The 22,912-nt window shown below is 54.4% G+C and overlaps 4 protein-coding genes and 1 pseudogene across 15 annotated transcripts; 4 read left to right on the top strand and 1 right to left on the bottom strand.

Annotated features, from left to right (window-relative positions):
• Positions 1-11: 11 nt before the first annotated feature.
• Positions 12-2,407, top strand: GABARAP (GABA type A receptor-associated protein). The gene is made up of 4 exons (XM_080679404.1): positions 12-606; positions 1,168-1,246; positions 1,368-1,486; positions 1,937-2,407. The coding sequence occupies exons 1-4, from the start codon at positions 517-519 to the stop codon at positions 2,000-2,002; spliced, it is 354 nt and encodes a 117-aa protein (XP_080535530.1). The 5' UTR covers positions 12-516; the 3' UTR covers positions 2,003-2,407.
• Positions 2,408-3,192: 785 nt separating this feature from the next.
• Positions 3,193-7,767, top strand: PHF23 (PHD finger protein 23). 9 transcript variants are annotated; one of them, XM_080682480.1, is made up of 6 exons: positions 3,201-3,472; positions 4,958-4,989; positions 5,153-5,245; positions 6,036-6,078; positions 6,237-6,873; positions 6,977-7,767. In XM_080682480.1, exons 3-6 carry the CDS (start codon positions 5,217-5,219, stop codon positions 7,189-7,191), a joined length of 924 nt encoding a protein of 307 aa, XP_080538606.1. In that variant the 5' UTR covers positions 3,201-3,472; positions 4,958-4,989; positions 5,153-5,216; the 3' UTR covers positions 7,192-7,767. The 9 variants fall into 9 exon arrangements, with proteins under 9 accessions (XP_080538604.1, XP_080538606.1, XP_080538611.1 ...); XM_080682485.1 differs by lacking the exon at positions 3,201-3,472 and adding an exon at positions 3,991-4,012; XM_080682484.1 differs by lacking the exon at positions 3,201-3,472 and adding an exon at positions 4,322-4,351.
• Positions 7,768-8,376: 609 nt separating this feature from the next.
• DVL2 (dishevelled segment polarity protein 2) lies at positions 8,377-17,511 on the top strand. The gene is given in 16 exon segments (XM_080680144.1): positions 8,377-8,669; positions 12,400-12,469; positions 12,772-12,917; positions 13,041-13,150; positions 13,271-13,406; positions 13,517-13,607; positions 13,755-13,824; positions 13,926-14,011; positions 14,013-14,066; positions 14,145-14,221; positions 14,843-14,910; positions 15,070-15,198; positions 15,305-15,436; positions 15,558-15,737; positions 16,145-16,363; positions 16,503-17,511. Coding segments are annotated over 16 exon segments (2,208 nt in total). The 5' UTR covers positions 8,377-8,475; the 3' UTR covers positions 16,949-17,511.
• On the top strand, positions 11,047-12,049 carry LOC308253812 (small ribosomal subunit protein eS1-like; annotated as a pseudogene). The gene has a single exon. The product of its transcript is annotated as a small ribosomal subunit protein eS1-like (transcript).
• A 74-nt stretch (positions 17,512-17,585) lies between the features above and the next one.
• On the bottom strand, positions 17,586-22,912 carry ACADVL (acyl-CoA dehydrogenase very long chain). 3 transcript variants are annotated; one of them, XM_080679778.1, is made up of 20 exons: positions 22,737-22,912; positions 22,587-22,662; positions 22,253-22,318; positions 22,075-22,147; positions 21,925-21,989; positions 21,683-21,817; positions 21,134-21,278; positions 20,741-20,870; positions 20,525-20,650; positions 19,985-20,183; positions 19,645-19,749; positions 19,120-19,206; positions 18,974-19,036; positions 18,770-18,871; positions 18,602-18,699; positions 18,457-18,529; positions 18,285-18,357; positions 18,127-18,199; positions 17,963-18,038; positions 17,586-17,879 (listed from the first exon to the last, which is right to left on the bottom strand). In XM_080679778.1, the coding sequence occupies exons 1-20, from the start codon at positions 22,796-22,798 to the stop codon at positions 17,739-17,741; spliced, it is 1,968 nt and encodes a 655-aa protein (XP_080535904.1). In that variant the 5' UTR covers positions 22,799-22,912; the 3' UTR covers positions 17,586-17,738. The 3 variants fall into 3 exon arrangements, with proteins under 3 accessions (XP_080535904.1, XP_080535905.1, XP_080535903.1); XM_080679779.1 differs by having other exon boundaries at positions 22,752-22,903; XM_080679777.1 differs by having other exon boundaries at positions 20,525-20,870.

The following is a 22,912-nucleotide window of genomic DNA, read 5'->3' as shown; positions in this document are numbered from 1 at the left end:
TACCAACAACTATTCGTGAATAGCTGTCCTTGTAATTATCTCTGCTTTCCTCTACGTTATGTCCGGAAAGAATTTGGGGGGGAACCGAGTCTTCAATTATGGTTACTATCTCCTAGCTTCTTTTTTTTCCCAGCTTCGTGGGGAAGGTCGGGAAATGGGTTTTCAGTTATTTTTGAAGGTAGCGAAAACCAACCACCCAAATTTGCTACGTCGCCCGTGTAGCCCACAAATTGATTCCAAAGTGATTACGCTGACGGCGTGGGGGTGCGGTCAGTAGGTGGTGCTAAGTGATCCGCGTTAGAGCTGCTGCGCTAGTGGCGTAACGTAGCACGCAGGGCGGCCCCAGATGGGCGGGGGCGGGGTTGGCGAATAGGGAAGTATCGCAAGTCTTGGGATCGCTCCGCTGAATCCGCCTGCGCGTCGCTACCGCCGCCGCCGCCGCCGCCGCCCCCCGTCCCGGGCCCCCCCTCCCTGGGTTCCCTCAGCCCAGTCCGGTCCAGCCCGGTTCCCGGGAGGATGAAGTTCGTGTATAAAGAGGAGCATCCGTTCGAGAAGCGCCGCTCTGAGGGCGAGAAGATCAGAAAGAAATACCCGGACCGGGTCCCGGTGAGGACGGTAGCCAGGGCCGAGGGCGCGGGGCGCTGGTACTGACGCCACAGCCTGGGCTTGGGTCCGGAACGGGCAGCGCGGCCATCAGGCTGCGGGCTGCGGTGGGGTTGGAAGCGACCCTGAAACTGCTGTCTGGGGCTGGAGGTGAAAGGAGGGGTAGTGGTGGTAGGTAGCTGGGAACTCAGGGGTGTAGATGGGGGAGCTAGACCTTGGGATTTGGGTCGGAGGCTGTAGGGAGTTTGACAGTCTGAATGTCACATGGTAATTTCCCCAGCTAGCTAGGCTTTTCAGATTGAAGCTATAGCCGCCCAGACAAGTTGTCCCGTGGGGTTAAGGTAGTTGTTTATTATGACGCCCTCCATTCAGGGACCTGGGTGGTTAGGGGAGTTGAGTCAGTGGGGTCCCGGGTCTCTACTCAGAGCTGCATCACGTGTTCAGAGACAAAGAAATGAGTCTGGGGTGTTTGGGTGCTAGGAATATTGTTGCTTGGATTCCTGACAGGTGGAGCTGGGGGTTGTAATATTTAATGTCTTCTCATTTTCATCTTCCCCTTATCAGGTGATAGTAGAAAAGGCTCCCAAAGCTCGGATAGGAGACCTGGACAAAAAGAAATACCTGGTGCCTTCTGATCTCACAGGTGGGAACCTTATCACAATACCCAGGTTTTGCTACCTGTGGGAGGAGGCTCCACATAGCAGCTGTTCTTTTGAGGGCATTTGTGATATCTGTGACTTTATCACATCTTATATTTTGGGCAGTTGGGCAGTTCTATTTCTTGATCCGGAAGCGAATTCACCTCCGAGCTGAGGATGCCTTGTTTTTCTTTGTCAACAATGTCATTCCACCCACCAGTGCCACGATGGGTCAGCTATACCAGGTATGGCGATTGGGAAGTAGTGGTGGTTTTGGAGAGGAGTTGGAAGAGCTTGAGGAAAAGAAAGTTTTATTTAGGTCAGCAGTTCTTGAATTAACTGGGTAGTCCTGGGTTGGAGGTTTGGACAGGACAGTGGGAGTAGACAGAAAGAGAACAGTGTGCTGGAGCAACTGTTCTGATACGGACCCTCCCCCACCCTCCTCTTCCAAGGCAGCAGAGAGCAGTTTGCAGTGTTTTTTTGTTTTTCGTTTGTTTGTTTGTTTTGTCCCAGGGCTGCTGCTAGAGATAATCCTGTTAGGCTGCTAGGTCCTGGAACAAGTGAGGGAGAGAATTAAGGCACTGGTTTTGAGGGTCTTCAAAAAATGGTTTTTGAAGAATGTGTTTGGGTGTTGTTTGGTTCAAGTAACTAAAGGCCAGATGCCTGAGCACCATTATTTTCTGCTTTCACCCCAGGAACACCATGAAGAAGACTTCTTTCTATACATTGCCTACAGTGACGAAAGTGTCTATGGCCTGTGAAGCTGCTGCGCCTGCGGTGGGGGGTCCCATTCTACATAGAGAGCGATGGCCCCCCCTTCCTTGACTTCTTCCTTCAGGACCTGTACTTCCTAATGTTTGAGGCTCTTCTCCAGAACCTCTTAGCAGGGGTGTTAATGGGGGAGATGGCCTTTGGTACCTCTCCTTTCTCCTGCCTTCTCATTTCTACCACCTTTCCCACTCTGCTTTAGACTTCTTGATTGTCAATCTCTGTCACATCCAGTGATTGTTTTGGTTTCTGATCCTTTTCTAACTGCCCAAGGAGCTCAGAACCCCAATACTGGTTCCCTTTCACTATCTTTTTGTGGGGTAGATGGAAGGGGATGAAATTGTGGGGGGAAGGTAAGAGGCACATCAATAAAGAGGAAACCACCAAGCTGAACTGGATTTTGCTTTGTGTTGCTACTTTCTCCATTGCTTTTTAGTGGTTGGTGGGAAAAGATGAGATTGGGGGGATAGGAATATATTTTGGCTTATTCTGTTGATATCGGGCTTTTCCTTGTGCATAAAAAGGTGCTTTTGTGTGATGGATGGGATATCCTGAGTATTGTTTCTTGAAACTTCAGTTGTATATACCTGTGTATTGGGTCCTGATGTATAAGAGTAACATTTTTACTGTGGGTTCTTGTGGGGAAAGTTTGAAAGTACCTGCTTTAGATAAATACATCCAAGTTTGTTCCTTTTGGATTAAGGAAGAGATTTTGTCACTTGCCCAGACTTTGTGCGGGCATGTGGGATCTAGTGGAATGAATCCAAAGGAGGGAGAAGACTAGGAGGAAGGCTCTGTTATTACCAGAAGAACTTCATCTCCCAGCAACCACTTCTCTGGCCGGAAGTGGGGCGGTCCTCCAAGGGAGAAAGAAACTGCAGTGAGGCAGTATGGTGGCCGAGAGTTCTAATCCCTTCTTTCCCCTTCTTATTTAGTCCCGCCCAGCCTACATTTCCCAGGAGCCTGCGCGCCCGTTTCCGCTCTACCCTCCGCTACCAATCTCCCCGCCACTCCCAGGGGGAGGGGAGCGGTTTAGTGCGCCGGCGCGAAACCGTAGCTTGTTGGGAACTGAAGTTCCCAAGCCTCATGCGGTCCCCTTCCCGCTGCCCCCAGATAGACTACAAGCCCCTTGATGCATTGCGCGTCGGCGCCCGCGAAGGGAGGGGAGGAGGGAGTGGAGAGGAGGAGGAGGAGGAGGAGGAGGAGGAGGGAGCAGGCGGCCGGCGGCGCGGGGGGAGGGGGCTCGGTCCGGGAGTGCGGGAGGCAGTGGTAGAGGGAGGTGGCGGCAGCGGCTAGCGGACTCGAGTCACAACCGGGGCCAGGCAGACACCTCTGTGGAGCGAGGCAGCGGGAACACCGAGCACCGGAGGCGGCACCGGGATCCCCGGCTCGGGAGGGGGCTGCCGGACCGGGAGGAGGGGAGGGGGCGATGCTGGAAGCCATGGCGGAGCCCAGTCCCGAAGGTGAGCTCTCGACCGGCACTGAACACTGAGCCGGAGGGGGGCGGGCAAGGAATCAATTGGCAAACTTGGAGGTCGAGCCCGGAGCCCAGCGAGGGAGGTGGGGAGGGGCTCGGGGCTGCCCCTGGAGGTGGAGGGCGACGAGTTGGGAGACCTTGGGAAAGCAGGAGTGGGAGGCTTTGCCGGGGGTAGTTGGAGACCAGATGCTGTGTGTTAGCGGGGTGGAGGGGGAGAGTGGGAGCTGGAAATCAGCCTGGGGGTTAGGGGCCGAAAGGGCCTCCGGCAAGTCGGAGCCCTGGAGCTGGGTGGCTGGGGGAGCCTGGGGCCGGAGAGTTGTTGAGAGAAAGGTAGAGGAGGACTGTGTGGGGAGTCGGGTAGTTCACCGAGGTGGGGAGTTTGTGGCGGCGGTGCCGAGCTCCCGGCAGTTGCCGCCGTAGATAGCCCGGTATTTGTTGGAGGGGTGGGAAGAGAGTTGTGGGGAGTCTGGGTATTGTCTGCGGCAGAGGGACCTGTACCAGGGAGAGCCCGCCGGAGCGCGGAGAGGTGAGGAGTTGAGGGGCGGTGGGGCGGGGTGCGGGGATCAAGACCGGCGAGTTGTGCGGTGAGTGGGGGACTTGGTCGGCGAGGGTTAAAGGCTCGGAGTTGCGTAGGGTGAGGGGGCAGCGGGGGCTGCTGTGAGGGAGAGAGTAGCAGGGCGGGGGCCAGAGTTTAGGGGTCCGTAGCCTAGGGACTTGGTGGCGGGTACGGGGGTGGGGGAGGCGGCGGCCGGAGAGAGCTCCGAACTGGGCCCGGGGGCCCGGCGGGGAGCCCGAGCTGCTCGAGGCGGGGAGGGGCCAAAGCCCCGGATGGGGGCGGAGGGACCGCGACATTGTGGGGAGCGCGGTATGTGGGGGCAGGTGGGGCCGCGTCCGGGCGAGAGCGCTCTGGTCTGTCCCGGACGTGGAGTGGCGTTGGATGTGTGAGCCTGTGTGTAGGGGGGTGAGGGGCGCGCCAGGCCTCGTGCTCGCGGAGAGGGGCCGCAGGGCGGAGAACGGCTCGGCGTGGTCATCCTGGACCCGGCGGGCGGCGTGCTCGGTCTCGGAGGGACGGTGCGCGAGAGCGCGGCCCGGCAGCAACTAGGACACGGGGCGCCTGTGAAGGATAGGGCCGGCCGCAGCCGGGCTCGGTCCCGGGAGCGGTATGGCGGGGTGGGGCGCTGAGAGAGCGGAGTAGACTAGTCTAGAGAAATCGTGAGGGGGGGCGGAGCGCTAGGCCTCCGGCGGGGGGGAAGGGGAGCGCTATACCGAGGCCCAAGAGGGCGCCGCGCCCAGGCTCCGCCCCTCGCGGGGCGGGTGGGGGAGCAGGGGCGGAGCGGGCTCAGCAGGGGCTTGCTGGCCAGGCTTAGGGACCTGGGCGACCTGGGGGTTCGCTTGGGATCTCCAAGATTTAGAGGTGGGGTTTTACCCACTCTTTCCTAGTGCCTTGACTCAGCTTTTATTGCTTTCACAGATCCACCTCCGACCCTTAAGCCAGAGACTCAGGTGAGGTTTCCCTTACCTTTGCAGCCTAGTATTACTATCCAACCCTCTTCTCCCCTTCCTCTCCCCCTCTCCCTCCTACCTTTTCCAGATTCCTTATTCCTGGGTATATGCCTTTGGAAATGCCCCTCTTAAACTCCATATGATACAACTTTCCTTCCTTCAGCCACCTGAGAAACGTCGGAGAACAATTGAGGATTTCAACAAATTCTGCAGTTTTGTCTTGGCCTATGCCGGTTACATCCCCCCCAGCAAAGAGGTAGGAACAGGAGGTCAGCTAACATGAGGGTAGTGGCCTAGGTCTGTAGAGGTCTGTTGAGCAACTGGAGCTATACTTATAGAAGAAGCCTATCAGAAACTATATGTAAGACTAGGGCAATTAGAAGTTCTAGTAGGAAAACTATCTGGGGTGGGGGTGGGATTAATAGATAGGTGGCTTGAGCAGCAGTGAATGGTGTTGGGGTTCTGTTAATGGAAGGTGTTTTGGATAAATATTTGGAAACTAAATGATAACCAATGAGGCTATACAGAAAGCTAGATAATAAAGTTCTTTTTTTTTTTTTTAGTATATTGATTTTTTACAGAGAGGAAGGGAGAGGGATAGAGTTAGAAACATCAATGAGAGAGAAACATTCATCAGCTGCCTCCTACACCCCCCCCCCCCCCACTGTGGATGTGCCCACAACCAAGGTACATGCCCTTGACCAGAATTGAACCCGGGACCCTTCAGTCCGCAGGCCAACGCTCTGTCCACTGAGCCAAACTGGTCAGGGCGATAATAAAGTTCTTGTTGGAGGCATACAATGTTGCAAAGGCGGTGGGAATTGGGGAAATGGCTAAAATTTAAGGGCAGAAGTAACATGGAGATGCTCAAGAGATGCTAATGAGAATTGAGATGGGGATAAATTTTTGATTACAGTGGTGATTTGATGTTTTTGGCAGGGTTTTTTGGGATAAATTAGTCCCTAGTTTTTAAGCTAGGTTTGTAGAGGAACTGAGTGAGGTAACACTGGGTCCCCTGCTGACCCTGGTCTTGTTCCTCTTTTAAGGAAAGTGACTGGCCAGCCTCGGGCTCCAGCTCTCCATTGCGAGGTGAGAGTGCGGCAGATAGTGATGGCTGGGACTCAGCCCCCTCAGATCTCCGAACCATCCAGACCTTTGTTAAGAAGGCAAAGTCATCCAAGAGACGGGCCGCTCAAGCAGGTCCCACCCAGCCAGGACCCCCAAGGTCCACTTTCTCTCGTCTGCAGGCACCCGACAGTGCTACCCTGCTTGAGAAGATGAAGCTCAAGGACTCTCTCTTTGATCTAGATGGGCCCAAAATGGCATCTCCACTGTCTCCCTCATCCCTCACACATGCCTCCCGGCCCTCTGCTGCTCTCACCCCAGTACCCCTTTCCCAGGGGGACCTCTCCCAGCCTCCTCGAAAGAAGGACCGAAAGAACAGAAAGTTGGGGCCAGGAGCGGGGGCTGGCTTTGGGGTGTTTCGGAGGCCTCGGCCAGCCCCTGCGGATGGGGAAAAGAGGTCTCGAATCAAGAAGAGCAAGAAGCGGAAGTTGAAAAAGGCAGAGCGAGGGGATAGACTCCCACCTCCTGGGCCTCCCCGGGCACCTCCCAGTGATACAGACTCTGAAGAAGAGGAGGAGGAAGAGGAAGAGGAGGAAGAAGAAGAGATGGCAGCAATGGTAGGGTGTGACACCCCAGCCCCTGTGCTGCCAACACCCCCTGAGGCTCCTAGGCCCCCTGTCCCAGCGCACCCTGAAGGAGCCCCTCCCACTGACAGTGAAAGCAAGGAGGTAGGCAGCACTGAAACAAGCCAAGATGGAGATGCCAGCTCCAGTGAAGGGGAGATGCGGGTCATGGATGAGGACATCATGGTAGAATCAGGTGAGAAGTTGGGAGTTGCCCAGGGGCAGCTGGGATGATGGGTATGGGGCTGTTGTGGATGCAGCAGCTCAGGCACAGTACCAAACCAACCTTTTTTCCCCAGGTGATGACTCGTGGGACCTGATCACGTGTTACTGCCGAAAGCCCTTTGCTGGGCGGCCCATGATTGAGTGCAGCCTCTGTGGAACATGGATCCACCTCTCCTGTGCTAAGATAAAGAAGACGAATGTCCCTGACTTCTTTTACTGCCAGAAGTGCAAGGAACTGCGGCCAGAGGCCCGGCGGTTAGGGGGGCCTCCCAAATCTGGAGAGCCCTGACATCATTGTCTCTAGGCTGGAACTTGCAAATGTCAACATGACTTGGGAACTGAGCCTCAGGGTCCTCAGCCCATCCCCTGAAGCTTGGATATTGTCCCACTTCAAGGCAGGAATTCCCAAGGGAAACTCATTTGGAAATGAGTTGTTACGCTGTTCTTCCTTTCCACCTTGTGGACTTGAACTGGGACCCATTACAGTGGGGGGTGAGAGGCTGTCTGAGTCCCTAGACACTTAATCGCTGTCCCTTGGACCTGCCACCTCTCACAATGTGCCAGGGTTGGAATTGGGATGGAATGGGACAGTTGTCTATAAAACGCTAGTGTAAATATAGCACTTCCCTCCCTCATCTTTTCTCTCCATCCCCATTTATTCTACACTGGTTTTATTTTTAATTTTGGACTTCCCCTTTTTGGGCACAGCAGCTCAGAGGTGGAGTACCAGAGCCTGGCTGAGGGAGGACGGAAGACAGGTGATCATTCTTTGGGTCACCTCTTGTTTTTAGTAATACTGGCCCGCTGTTTGTGCAGGCTGCCTGCATGTTGTAAATAAAGCAGAGTGGGCTCTTTTGTGTTTACAGCCCTCACTGACTATCCTCCTTGGGAGGGAGGTTTTGGAGAAGATGGCTGGAGGTGGTCCTGAAATCCATCTCTCTAAAGCCGGAGCTGAAAATGACCCTCTGTCTTGCCCAACAATTCTGGCTTCAGTTGGCTTTGACCCATTTCATCCCCAGTCTCAAACCTCCAAAACCCCACCCTCCCCCACACGCCTGCATCCCCCATCGGATCTCAGTTGCTTGGAGCCCCCTGCCTGAGGGGTTAAGCGGAGTGGGAGTGTGTTGCCTGTCCCCTGAGGGCAGAGACCAACTTGGCCAGGGTGTTCGGAGGACACGGGGGAGGGGGGGGGGGCCGGCAGGAACGGGGACATTTTCGGGGCGGGGCCACGAGGGAGACCGTTGCTGAAGGCGGTCACGTGGTGGTGTGCCAGTCACGTGATGTGGGCGCCGCGGGAGGGTGGGTCGGTTTGGACCACGTGACATGGGAAGAGGTGGGCGGGGCGCTTTATGGTGTTCGCGGCGGCGATCGAGTCCGTGGCTTTGGGTCGCGCCCCACGGCCCGTCCCCCCTTGGCCGCCACCCAGTGGACCCCCGCCTTCCTCCCTCTTGCATCTTGCTCTGGGGCGGTCCAGTCCGCGCTCGCGCGTCGGTTTGCGGGTGTGCGCAGGCGCGGCGGGGGCGATTAGCCCAGTTGGGTGGGCGGTGGAGCCGGAGAGCGCGCGGGCGAGACCATGGCGGGCGGCGGTGCGGGGGGCGGTGGTGTCGGGGAGACGAAGGTGATTTACCACCTGGATGAAGAAGAGACTCCCTATCTAGTGAAGATCCCTGTCCCCGCCGAGCGCATCACCCTCGGCGACTTCAAGAGCGTCCTACAGCGGCCCGCGGGCGCTAAGTACTTTTTCAAGTCTATGGATCAGGATTTCGGGTGAGCTCGAGGCCTAGACTGGGACAGATGGGGGCTGTGCTGGAGTTGATTGGGCAGTATTGAGGGGCACAGGTTAGTCTGGGTCATGCTGGGATTTTCTGGGCTGTGTGGAGTAGACGAGTATGTTGGGATGGATTGGATATCCCAGGATGGACAGATTGAGCTGTAGGAGGAAGACTGGGCTATACTAAACCATAAACCAGATTAGAGAAGATTAGGTCATGCTGGAATAGAATGGGGCACACTGGTATATTTTGGGATATTCTGGACTGTCCTGCGGTAGATCTATATATCCTCTAGTAGTTCATTCTGAGCAGTTCCGTAGCACACAGAGATACTATGAAATCTGATGTAGATTGGGCTATATTGGGGCAACTTGAGACATTCCGTCCTATACTGGGGCTGCCAGGATTGTTTTGAGACATTCTAGTCTGCACTAATGCAGAGGGTGCTGTATGGAGGTGTTTAGGGCTGAGAGTAGATTGGGCTATTCTGGAGAGACTTGGGCCATTCTGGTCTCTATTGGATTGTATTGATTGATCTTAGTTTGTATTAGGGCCTAGTTTTTATTGGGACTCTCAATACAGGGCAGACAGGGCTCCGGTGTCTCTGCCAATACTGACAGCTGTATGGGGATAGTCTAGTATGTATTGGTGCAGACAGCTGCATGTGGGGACATTCTAGGCTGTGCTAGAATATATTGGGCTATCCTGGTGTAATTTGGGACATTCTGGGCTAACCTGGGATTTTAAATAATGCAGAATGAGCCCTTTTGTGTTTATAATTTTGGGTACTGAACCTCAGCTCTCTCTCCCTCTTTCTTTTTAATCCTCACTTGATGTTTTTATCAATTTGAGAGAGAGAGAGGAAGAGAGAGAGAAACGTCGATGTGAAAGACCTTCCATATGTATCCTGACCAAGGATCCAATATGCAACCTAGGTTATGTGGCCTGACCAGGAAGGAATCAAACCTGGAGCCTTTTGGTGCATGGGACAGCGCTCCAATCAACAGAGCCACCTGGCCAGGGCTCAACCTCCAGCTCTTTTTGGTTGCTTGTTTCTTTTTATATTTTTATTGATTTCAGAGAGGGAGGAATAGAAACAGCAATAGTGAGAGAAAATCATTGATCGGCTGCCTCCTGCACGCCCCCTACCGGGGATTGAGCCCACGACCCCGGCATGTGTCCTCGACCGGAATTGAACCCAGGACCCTTCAGTCTGCAGGCGGATGCTCTATCTACTGAGCCAAACCAGCTAGGGCTCAACCTCAGCTCTTGAAGGCAGGCTGAATTAGGCTGGGATAGCCTGCGTTCTAGGAGAGCCAAATCAACTGGGCTTTCTCTAGAAAGATTGTTGGCCATTGAGAAGGTAGTATTGTCTGGGGAGTTACCTTGGGTTTAAATCAAGGTACTTCTATTTGTCAGCAGTGTAATTGGGCAATTTAAAAAATTTTGTGCCTGATCTCTTCTGTGAGATGGAGATAGAGTAAAATGCTTAGTACAGGTGCATAGCACACATTAATTCTTGGCCAGTGGTAATTGGCAATATTGAGTCTGACTAGTCCATAAACTAGGTTATGGTAATACAGACTGGAATAATTTGCAAGACTGGGATATGCTGAGACAGATTGGTATTATGTTGTGAAGAATATGACATTATGCTGAGACAGATTGGTAGTGACTGGGTTGTGTTTGTCACATTGGAAGCAAATGTGATTAAACTGGCATGTATCCAGGGGTCTAGAACCATATTAGGCTAAAAGGTTAATCAAGACAGGATGTCCTATTTGGGGGTGAGAGAGTGTGTGTGAGTATGAGATTCTGTTCAGGGCAGAGAGGCTCATAGTTCATATGTGTATTCCTTTAGTTAACAAGTATTGTTGATGTTTATGAAGTGTCAGGTACTTTGCTGTGTGGCCAGGACATGGTGTTGAATATAGTTGATTTCACAGGTGGTTGAAAAGGGGCTAGTCCAGTCCATCTCAAGGAACCCATGGGAGATGGGACCCCCAGGGTTGGTCATTGAAGTCTGTCAGGTGGGGCAGATTGCAGAGTCTTGTGGCAGGTGAGGCACAGGGAAATGGGAAGCAGGGCCTTCCCTCCCCTTGGGAACTCTCAGCCTAGTGAGGAAGTACCATTATTTGGTTTAATGGTTATTTTTACCCAGGCAAAGATAGTGCACTTGGATAGCTCCCTGGAAGTGAGTTAGAGAAAACTAAAGAAAGCGTTAAGAGTAGAGTCTTAGATGAGGACCAATGACTTTTAAGGGGGAAGATATGTGAGAAACAGAGTGGAGGCTGCCAGCAAGGCTCCTAACGTTAGATAGATATTTGGGGCAACTGAGGTAACCTTAGGGGTGGCCTCTTAAATTGGACTGAGAGATTTGAGTCAGGCTCAAAGAGATCTTCGGAGCAGCATTGAGCCCCTGAGGATGACAGGGGAGAGAAGAAATAAGGAAATGGCATTGAGTTTGTAGATATCTTAGGTATAAGAGCAAAGTGTTTTAATGTGAGAGAAGAGGACTTAGGGTGGGAGAAATTCAACATCCTTGAGCTGGATGGAGATTTGGAGAGCCCTTTTGGCTCTCTGAGCAACACCATGGTGGTCTGCAAGAACAAGTGCCTTAGGAAAGGTGGCAAAAAGGGAGCCAAGAAGCAAGGGGTCGATCCATTTTCTAAGAAAGATTGGTGTGATGTGAAAGCACCAGCTCTGTTCAATATAAGAAACACTGGGAAAAGCACTAGTCACGAGAACACAAGAAAGCAAAATTGCATCTAAAAGTCTCAAAGGCCATGTTTTTGAAGTGAGTGTAGCTGGTCTGCAGGGTAATGAAGTTGCGTTTAGAAAATTCAAGCTAATTACTGAGGATGTTCAGGGCAAACCTGCCTAATTTCCGTGGCATGGATCTTACCATGGAGACAAAATGTGCTCCATGGTCAAAAAATGGCAGACAATGATTGAAGCTCATGTTGATGCCAAGACTACCAATGGTCATTTGCTTCATCTATTCTGTGTTGTTTTTACTAAAAGACACAACAATTAGATTTGGAAGACCTCTTATGCTCAGCATCAACAGGTCCACCAAATCCAGAAGATGATGATGGAAATCATGACCCGAGAGGTTCATACAGATGATTTGAAAAGAGTGGTCAATAAATTGATTCCAGATAGCATTGGAAAAGACATAGAAAAGGCTTGCCCATCTATTTGTCTGCTCCAAGATGTCTTTGTTAGAAAGTCAAAATGCTGAAGAAGCCCAAGTTAGAATTAGGGAAACTTCACGGTGAAGGTAGTAGTTCTGGAAAAGCTACTGGGGCTGAGACAGGTGCTAAAGTTGAATGAGCTGATGGATATGAGCCCTCAGTCCAAGAATCTGTTTAAATGCAGACTTTTAATGGTGACAAATAAAATATCCTATTTGTGCCCTGCCTGGTTTGGCTCAGTGGATAGAGCATCAGCCTGTGGACTGAAGGGTCCTAGGGTTGATTCTGGTCGGGGGCACATGCCCTGGTTGCGGGCTCAGTCCCAGTAGGGGCCAAGTGCAGGATGCAGCCGGTCTGATTCTCTCTCATCATTAATGTTTTTAGCTCTCTATCTCTCTTCATCTCTGAAATCAATAAAGAGAAAAAAAATCCTATTTGTGATTTAAAAGAAAAATGGGAGAAACTTTGGGGATGGGTGTGGAGGGAGCTAGTCCAGTCTCACTGACTTTTCATGCTGGCTTTCGACAGGGTGGTGAAGGAAGAAATTTCAGATGACAATGCCCGCCTTCCCTGCTTCAACGGAAGGGTAGTCTCCTGGGTAAGGGGCCCTGGCCGAGTCCCTCCTGTGTCACCAAGCTCAGTCCGGCCTTGTAGCCCAACCCCTAATTAGTTGTTGGAGATCCTGGCTCTTTGCTTCCCCACCTGTTTGGAGCGCTAGTTGAAGTCCCTCATCCCTCTCTTTCTGGAGCCTTTCTGCTTACTCCTGCTTTTTTATGCTTTTCTCCAGGCTCTGGCAGACCCTGTATCCTTTTCTAGTCCTTTCCTTTACTCCCATCTCATATGGCTCACGTCCCAGTAGATCCTTTTTTTTTTTTTTTTTTATCACTTGCATCCTTCTAGCTTGTGTCATCTGATAACCCTCAACCCGAGATAGCTCCCCCACCCCAGGAGCCTCGGGCAGAACTGGTGCCTCCAACCCCATCATTACCCCCTTTACCACCGGAGAGGACCAGTGGCATTGGGGACTCCAGACCTCCATCCTTCCAGTGAGTCCTTGGGATTCTTGAGGAGGGGAGAGAAGGAGGGAATTGAAGCTTCTTGGGAGGGGAAGCCAAGGATTTGGAGCTCTGTCCCACTGACTCCAGTTGGCACCATCTCTGCCCCTCTAGCCCTAATGTGTCCAGCAGCCGGGAAAATCTGGAGCCTGAGACCGAAACAGAGTCAGTAGTGTCTCTGAGGCGGGAGCGGCCTCGCAGGAGAGACAGCAGTGAGCATGGCGGTGAGGGGTCGGGCTCTGAGGCTGGGTAGACTGGAGCTGGGAAGGGGTTGGGTCAGACCCGAGCCTTGATGAGGGTGAGGAATAGGAGGCTTGGCTCCTGAAGTTGCTATTTGTACTCAGCTGGGGGCCACAGGCCCAGTGGCCCCTCGAGGCTGGAACGCCACTTGGCTGGGTACGAGAGTTCCTCAACCCTCATGACCAGCGAGCTGGAGAGCACCAGCCTGGGGGACTCTGACGAGGACGACACCACGAGTAGGTATGGCTCCACAGACCTCCACCAGGGCACCAGCCCCTTCTCTTCCTTCCTTCACCCAATCCTCTCCTCTTCCTCTGCCTGCAAGTGCTCCCTTCCCAACCTCCCGACAGGTTCAGCAGCTCCACGGAGCAGAGCAGTGCCTCTCGCCTTCTCAAGCGCCACCGGCGGCGAAGGAAACAGCGGCCGCCTCGCCTGGAGAGGGTGAGGGGGTCATGGAATGACTGGATCTTGGGGAAGTTGGGGACCTGGGCCTTGGCTTAGTGGGTATGAGTGCCCAGACAATCCCAGACTTGTCCCTCGGTTGTTGAAGGCAGTCTAGTCTAGCTCCTTCCCTTTTCCCCACCATAGACCTCATCCTTCAGCAGTATCACCGATTCCACCATGTCTCTCAACATCATCACAGTCACACTCAACATGGGTATGAGGGAGCCAGGGACTGGGGGGCTTGGGGACCTGGTCTCCAGGGTGCGGGGGTCATGTGGCTTGGGCTTCCCTTCATCACATGGACTCCTTCCACAGAGAAGTACAACTTCCTGGGCATCTCCATTGTGGGCCAAAGCAATGAGCGGGGAGACGGGGGCATCTACATCGGCTCCATCATGAAGGGGGGGGGCCGTGGCAGCTGACGGGCGCATCGAGCCAGGGGACATGCTTTTGCAGGTGTGCTGGGGCAGGGCACTCGGGAGGGGCGCTCAGCCTCTCCCACCCTGTCTCTGACCCACTGCCCCTCCCTTCCAGGTGAATGACATGAACTTTGAGAACATGAGCAATGATGATGCGGTACGAGTGCTGAGAGACATTGTGCATAAGCCAGGGTGAGCCTCTGAGCTGGTCTCGGGTCCTCAGTCCTCTTGTCTTTGCCTTTTCTCCTTTTTGTTTTATCATTTTAAAAAGCAGTGAAACAACATTTATGTAAAAGGTGTACAAAACAAAACATGTGTAATGTAATGAGTCATTCTAGCGTGAATGAATACCCCTGTCACCACTGCCTAGATCATGAAGTAGAAGATTGCTGATACCCCAAAAGTTTCCCCCAGTGTCCCTTCCGGCTCCCACCCTCCTCATGGCCCCTAGGGGTAATCATGCTCCTGATTCTTTGGTCATCGCTGTGACGAAATCTTCGCTTCGCCTTATAGTTTTGCCAGCCATGCATGTATCCTTGAACAACATGCTTTAGTTTTACCTACTTGGGGGCTTTCTCTGAATGGAATTGTACAGTGTGTACTCTCTTGTCTGACTCAGTATGTTTCTAAGAGTTATCCAAGTTGGTGAGTCACCCTCATAGTGGATGGAGCCTTCCACCCTCATCTTCTCAGGCCCAGCTATGTCTTTTCTTCTCTTCCTCTTTCTGTCTCTCAACCCATTTTCATTCCAGGCCTCAATTCTCCGGAGGCCTCTCTCCACACCCTGCTTGACTGGCCTTCTCTCTCCTACAGCCCCATCGTGCTGACTGTGGCCAAGTGCTGGGATCCCTCTCCCCAGGCCTATTTCACTCTCCCCCGAAGTGAGTGATGATCAGGAGGGCCTGCAGCTGAGAGCCTGGGAGAGCTGGGGCTGGGCCCAAGGCTACTGGGAGTGGGTGGAGGAAGGTCAAATCAGAGTCAGGGAGGGACAGGGATGGCTTTCCGGGAAGTGGTCATTTTGGTGGTTTTCTCTGTCCTAGATGAGCCCATCCAGCCAATTGACCCTGCTGCCTGGGTCTCACACTCGGCTGCACTGACCGGCACCTTCCCAGCCTATCCAGGCTCCTCGTCCATGAGCACCATTACGTCTGGGTCCTCTTTGCCTGAGGGTGAGCCCCTAGGCCCACCTCATCCCCCCTTCCCAGAAGGCTGCAGTGTTGTGACCCCCTTGCTCCTTGGGAGTGGGCTCTGCCTGATTCCCTACTTCTCTCTCAGGCTGTGAGGGCCGAGGTCTCTCCATCCATACAGACATGGCATCTGTGACCAAAGCCATGGCATCTCCAGAGTCTGGACTGGAAGTTCGGGACCGCATGTGGCTCAAGATCACCATCCCTAATGCCTTTCTGGGTATGGCTGGGTCCTGGGCAGGTGGCATGGGAAGGGGAGGAGGAGGAGGCCAAAGCTGGGAATGGCTCATGCCAGGGGTGAAACAGAGTCTGAGGCCTTTTTCTGCTTGCGGTGATCCCAGGTTCGGATGTGGTCGACTGGCTCTACCATCACGTGGAGGGCTTTCCTGAGCGGCGGGAGGCCCGAAAGTACGCCAGCGGACTGCTCAAGGCTGGCCTTATCCGGCACACCGTAAACAAGATCACCTTCTCTGAGCAGTGCTATTATGTCTTTGGAGACCTCAGTGGCGGCTGTGAGGGTTGTGAGTGCCTCTCTCTAACCTCAGACTTTGCCCAGAAACCAGTTAGGGTCCCTGTGGACCGATGAGCAGTATGTGCCCTGCACTAGGCCCTGCACTGGCCGATGACACAAGTCGGGGCTAACGCCCACCCGTGTTCTGCTGGACAAGCTGTGCACCAGGCACGGGGCTATGTCTGCTGGGGCAAGGGCGCCTTTTCCCGAGTCTCATAAAAGCATATGGGACTTGTGGTGGCCCTGGCTGATTTCCTGTCCTGATAACAGTGGCAGGTGGGGAATTTCCTGTTGGAGGCCCTTGTTTGAACCCCTGTCATGGATGGTTCTGGGGAAATGGTTCACAGTTCCTCTTCATTCAACGTCTTGGAGTCCTGGCCCCTTGAAGCAGTGACTCTTAGTCTCTTCTCTTTCCAGACCTAGTCAACCTGTCTCTGAATGATAATGATGGCTCCAGTGGGGCTTCGGACCAGGACACCTTGGCTCCTCTGCCTGGGGCCACCCCTTGGCCCCTGCTGCACACCTTCCCCTACCAGTACCCAGCCCCACACCCATACAGCCCCCAGCCCCCACCCTACCATGAGCTCTCATCCTACACTTACGGTGGAGGCAGTGCCAGCAGCCAGCACAGTGAAGGTAAGGAACTGCCAGGTACTAATACAGTTGTGGGCGGGGGGCAGAGGGACACCAGGGAGGAGAGGCAGGAGCAGGGGCTAGGGAGGCTGAGGGGCCTTGGGCCTGGGCTCAGTTGCCCCCCTACCCTCTCCCCCAACAGGGAGCCGGAGCAGTGGGTCCACACGAAGCGATGGGGGCGCAGGGCGCACAGGGAGGCCTGAGGAGCGGGCCCCCGAGTCCAAGTCTGGCAGTGGCAGTGAGTCAGAGCCCTCCAGCCGGGGGGGCAGCCTTCGGCGGGGTGGGGAACCTGGTGGGACTGGTGATGGGGGCCCTCCCCCTTCCAGGAGCTCATCAGGTGCTCCCAATCTCCGAACCCACCCAGGGCTTCATCCCTATGGACCACCCCCTGGAATGGCCCTTCCCTATAATCCCATGATGGTTGTCATGATGCCCCCACCTCCCCCACCTGTCCCTCCAGCAGTGCAGCCTCCGGGGGCCCCTCCAGTCAGAGACCTAGGCTCAGTGCCCCCAGAGCTGACAGCCAGCCGCCAAAGCTTCCACATGGCCATGGGCAACCCCAGTGAGTTCTTTGTGGATGTCATGTAGAGCCAACAGTGCGCCATGTTGGAGCTCCACCCCTGGCCTGTATGGTCAGTGCCTGGTGCTCCTGTCCTGTGATTGGGTGTCTTGTCAGGCATGCTCATTACTCCTCTGTGGTGCCTAGGTGCCTGGGCTCAGCCTGTCCTGTGGCTGCTGCCTACTGTGAGGTGACCACTGTGACTTACCAGCAGTGCCTGGTTCCTCCCCCTTCCCTCAGGGGTGTACAAGGGACCTTTGGTTATTTTTAGTATTTTTTTTGTAAGCTTTTTGGGGGGTTAAAATAGATTTTTCTACATATTTTAGACTATTTTTTTAGTAGGTATTTCCTCTTTTATATGAAGAACCCCTATCTCCCGAGCCCCTTCTTTTAACCCCCAAATGTGACCTCATTCACCCAGTCAGCTCTGTCCTGCTACCCTGGGAGGAAGTGGGGAGGGGTTGGTCACCCTTGACAGCAGTCAAAGAAAGCTGGGGTATTTGGTATTTGGGGGCCAATGTAGCTGCATTTGTTATTCTATTTATTTTAGTCACTTGTATAAAACACCAAATAAAGCAATGGGGGCAAACTCCCTACGCCTTTGGCTCCTTTCTTTGGGAGGGAGGCAGGCAGCGAGGAAAAGGACTCAGACACAGTAGCACAGCATGACTTATTAGACTTTATTGGTAAGGCAGTGAATGCTCCCTCTGAGAGCAGGCACAGTCCTGGAGTAAGGCCCCTTCAAAGGAGAACCAGGGCCCACAGAAAAGGGGCCTAGGCTTTGGCTTAAGGCACATTCCTGGCCCTGGCTGGGAGTATTCAGAAGCCGAGGGGGTTGCTGGTGACCACGCCACCCTGCTCCACCAAGGCCTTGGAGATGCTTTTGAAGTTGCGGAAGAGCTCCTGCTGCTGGGGGTCAGATTGCAGAGCAGCCATGTTCTTCTGGATCCGGGCTGCAGCCTGGGGACAGGGAAGGCGGGGGAGGGGGGGTTCGAGACTGTGCTTTGGGCCCCCCACCTGCTCTTGGCAACCCTGAATCTCACCTCAATGCACCAGCTGTCACAGAGCATTTTCTCATGCTGGGCCGTGGGGTGGCCCTCACTCAGGGATCTTGAAGCCCTGATGGGAAGAGGGAGACAAAAATTCAGGGCTGTGACCCTGGCCCAGGACCCCGTTGCAGCTCAGGCCTCTCACACTGCCTCCTCACCTGGAAAGAACCACCACCATGGCATAGAGGTCAATGGCACTGTCTGCCAGACGCTGCAGCACAAACTGTTCATCTGTCAGGTAGATGGGATGGGGGGAGGGGTGTTAGTCGGAGGGAGAGGAAAAGGGAGGGGTGGGAATCGGGTAGGTCTCACTCACTGACAATCTCCTTCTTGTGTTTTATCAGCTTGGCCTCCACCACAGTGGCAAACTGCTCCAGGGCTTGCGTTGCCTGAGGAGATGAGGAAGGTGCCCAGGGCTCAGAGGGGACACAGCCCCATCAGCTCTGGATGCAGGCTGTCTCCTACCCACTCAAGCTTTGACTCCTTACCAGTTCACCACTCCGATTCAAATCCGGATGGATGACACCACTGAGACTCAGGCCACTGCCCAGCCCTGCCCGCCTTAGAGGAAAGGGGAAAGTGATTGGTTAGTTGCCATACACTAACCTGCCCTACCCTGGTCCCTAAGCTTACCGCCTCAGCTGTTTGCCTGCCTCTCCTAGCAGCAGGCCGGCATTCCCTAAAGGATTCTTTAAAGCTTTGCCAAGCCCAGAGAGTTCCTTTCCTTTGTCCTGTGGGCAGGAGGGTACAACAGTCAGGATTCCGTCTTCCTCACCTCCTCCCCTCAATTCTCCTCCTTACCATGCAGCCCTGCAGAGCCACAAACAGCCGAAGAATATCATTCGTTCCCTCAAAGATCCGAAAGATGCGAAGATCCCGGAGCACACGCTCTACTCCAGGCTCCTAGCACAGGGAAAGATAAATCATATGCCTCTGTGAGTGAGATGTGCTTGCCTACTCCTCCCAGCCCAACTGTGGCTCCCAAGGGCAGAGAACCATCCATACCTTCATGAAGCCCATGCCCCCCATGATTTGGATGCATTCATCTGTCACCTGCCAGGCTGCCTCCTAGGGACAAAGAACCATATAAGATTGCTTTTGGAGCTGAGCTCCCGACTGGGCTCTCCCTCCCTGCAGGCCTGAAACCTCACCGAGCCAAAGATTTTGCTGATGGCGGCCTCAATCTGGAAGTCCTTGGATCCCTGGTCCATGTTGGCACTCACCATGTAAGCCATGGACTGAGGTTGCATGGTTGGAACATGAGAACAAAAAGGGCTGCATTAGATATGACCTAATCACCCAAATCTCCAAGACCAAATCTACCCAGCTCCCTGCAGCCCTTGCCTTCACCTTCTAACTCCACATGTCAGGCATGTTGAAATATTTGGTTCCCTGAGTCAGTTCATCAGGGGATGCTAGGAATCTGACTTGTTGAAAGGGGTGAAGAGGTAAGTGTGAATGTGGGGGTAGAAGAAACTTCAGGTCCCTCTGGAAAGCACCTCAGCAGAACAGCATGGCTCTCCCCCTTCTGCAGCAGCTGAGTTGACTATGCCTCCCCGCATCCCCTAGGGCATTGGTGTAAAGCTGGAGACCCACTGCCCCAGGTGCTGCTGGGGGTTGTAGTCTGACCCGACTGAGCAGAAGGCCACAGGAAAGGAACATGGGAGGACTCTCACCTCTGTCACATACTGCAGCATAGCCATCCGGGCCAGCTTCTCCTGGATCAGCCCGAAGTTGTGAATTTTCTCCCCAAACTGGGTACGATTAGCAGCATGATCCACCTGAAAGAGAGCACCTGTGTCCCACTGTGGTTTTCTAGTCCTCTCAGGAGAGGGGCTGGGCTGGGCTTTGGCCACAGCCAAGAAGAGTTCAGTCTAGGCTAGATGGAGACCTAAGTGATCATGTCTGGAGCTGCTGGTGGGGGAGGGGTCTCTGCAAGGGGGAACAGGGACATATTGGAAGAGGGACAATGTGAATTAGATTTGGGCTATCTAGGAACTCAAGCAGGGTACTCACTGCCTTAGCAATGATGCCCTTCATGGTGCCTGCAAGAGCCGCAGCCATGCCAAACCTTCCATTGTTGAGAATGTGCATGGCGACCTTGAAGCCGCCTCCCACCTCGCCCAGCACATTCTCAGAAGGCACTCGGACTCCATCAAAGTACACCTCCGCGGTGTTCGAAGCCTTGATGCCCATTTTCTTCTCAGGCGGCCCACTGTGATAGGGCAGGGCAGAGCAGAGGGGTGTTCAACAAGTTGCAGGGAAAACTGCCCCTTCGTTTCTTATCAGCCAGGGAGGAACTATAACTCCTAGCCTGTACGCAACATGCCCAGAAGGCTGAGGAGGTCTGGCCCTGTCCTGCCCTGTGCTGGGCTCACTGGTTGCTGGAGCTAAAGCTTTAGATCAGTTTCATAGGTTATAGTCCCAAAGGAACACTCTTTCCAGCTGTGTTGGCTTTTGCACACATTCCCAGGTGCCCTGTAACAGCCATTTGCCCCAGAGCTCAGTACTGCCCTCCCTGGCTCAACCTTTTTCTTCTTCCCCAAACCCACTCACTGGGTAACACCTCCAAAGCTCCTCTCCACCACAAAAGCTGTGATCTTCTCTTTCACGGCTCCTGTGGCTGCATCTGTAACTGGTGTCTTGGCAAAGACTGTGAAGATTTCTGCCAGGCCCCCATTACTGTGGAGAGAGCGGGCAGTCAGGGCATGGAGGACAGAGCAGTGTGGCCTGGAATTGGGCAGAGGAGGGGAGAAATGGGAGGAAGATTGCCTGATCCAAATCTTGCTTCCATTGAGGGTAAAATATTTTCCACAGGGACTGGGCACAGCTGAGGTTCGGATGGAGGCTGCATCTGAGCCACTTGAGGGCTCAGTTAGACAGAAAGCTGCTATAGTCTCTCCTGTTGGGCAGAAAGCTCCTTTACACTGGGCCCATCACTGGGTCTGATGGGCACTGAAGGTCCCTCAGCGCCCCCCCAAGTTACCCCTTAACACCTCGGGGTATATTTAGTTTCTTCCCATTTCCCTACCAGCACCCTGTCATGCCTTCCCCAAATCTCCCTCAACCAACATGCCAAATTGTGTGGTGGTCTAAGTAGCACTGGCCTAATTTGTGTCAGGCCCAGGACACCCCTAATCCCTGGGGCTACAAGGCCTGCCTTACCTGATGCCAGTTTGGGGAGATATTTTTCTTTCTGGGCCTTCGTGCCAAAGAGCAGGATGCCTTTGAAACCAATGCTCTGATGGGCCCCCAGGGTGATGCCCACACCAAGGTCGTGCATGCCCACGATCTCCACCAATCTGGCGTACTGAAGGGGAAGCAGGCATCTAGGGCTGTAACTGGTGAGCAGTAGGGCAAAGCCCGACCTGGGCGTTCCCAGGAGAAAGGAAGTGGGACCATGGCAGAGAAGGACACTGGCTGGTGGGTGTCCAGTCCAGGTCGTGATGGCTTCCTACCCTGTCAGGTAGTCCCCACTTACAGGAGGTTCATTAGGATTTGGGAACCTGGGTGGGGTCCATGGCCCTAGGGGACTGTATGCAGTTCAGTGATGTGTCTGGAGGGCATTTGTACTTGAGAGTCCATATCCCGCAGGTCCCCCAGGTCGGGGGCTTGGCAGAGACTTCAGCCCCAGGAGTGAAGGAGGAGCTGAACCTGCCAAGCTGAGTAGACCATAGACCTGGATGCTAGGAAGTAGCTGAGGGGCTCTCTCACCTGGGTGTTGCAGAGGCCCACACCACCCAGTTCACTGGGCACTTGCAGACCAAAGGCGCCCAGCTCCTTGAGGCCCTGAATAGTGGTCTCCTCCACCTTCTCCAGCGTGTCATTCTTGGCAGGATCGTTCACCTCCTGAGAAGGCACAGGATCCCACATGCAGGCTTCTTTAAAGGTCCTAACACCTCTCCCACCCCATAGGGACCAAGCCCTCTATTCCCCAGGCCCAGATTATTTCTTACCTCGAAGAAACGGGACACAGGCCCCACCAGCTCTTTGAGAAACTGTGTCTGCTCCTCGTTGAGCACTGCGGGGGGCAGCAGAGACAGGTCAGGCCAGGTGATCAGGGGACCTGCCCCGCCTTCCCCAGCTCTGACTTCCCCTGCCCTTACCTGACGGGTAGGGAAACACCTGATCTGTGGTGAGCTGGCCCTTGAACATACCCACAGCAAAGGACTTAGATTCCTGCAACAGGAGGAGGAGGAGGTTTCAGGGAGCTGGCTGCTGGGGTGGGCCCGTGGGCCCGCCCCTCCCCTGGCGGCTTAGATCCTCCCGGTCGGGGCCACATACCGCCTTGGCCGGTTTTTCCCCGGTCGAAGCCTCAGAGGAGAGCGAATCTGACTTGTCCAGAACCGCCTGGGGAAAGGGATAGTTAACGCGGCTGGGGAAGGGTCTGCCGAAATGCCAAGGAGAGCAGAGGGGCAGAGCGAGGTGCCAGGAAGGGCAGACCCGGCGACCTCTCACCTAGTTTCATGCCCAGGGCACCCTGGCCTGCCCTTTCCCCTACTTTCGTTGCCAGAGCGGTCAGCAGGTCACTGCACCAAGAGGGAGACCCCTGTCGGCGGCGGCAGGGAGGTGTGCGCCCAGGCGGGCGCCCACCCTAAGGCCACCGTCACTTTCTTACCTGAGCGGCCCCACTGGCATAGTGTCGTTGGGCTGGGCTGGGCCGGGGGTGCCCCAGCATAGCACAGGGCCGTGAGCTGTGGGGAGTGGAGGGTCAGTCCTGGCCCAGTCCCCGGGCCCGTTGCCCCCATCCCTTCTGGCATACACACACCTTCCGCCCCCCAACCTCAGCAGCTGCCGCCCCACGCTCGGGGTCCTCCTCGCCGCCTGCATCTCTGAACCGCCTTAGCCGCCGCTGCCTTGAGCGCTGACCTCGCGCTCTGGTTCTGTCTGCGAAAGCCTGAGTCCTACAACCCCTGACTCATTCTCCACAATGCACCGGGAGGT

Source organism: Plecotus auritus, assembly GCF_963455305.1.
Source record: "Plecotus auritus genome assembly, chromosome: 7".
In the NCBI taxonomy this organism is placed as follows: domain Eukaryota; kingdom Metazoa; phylum Chordata; class Mammalia; order Chiroptera; family Vespertilionidae; genus Plecotus; species Plecotus auritus.
Note: the sequence above shows the minus strand (reverse complement) of the source record. Positions and strands in the feature narration are given on the sequence as shown.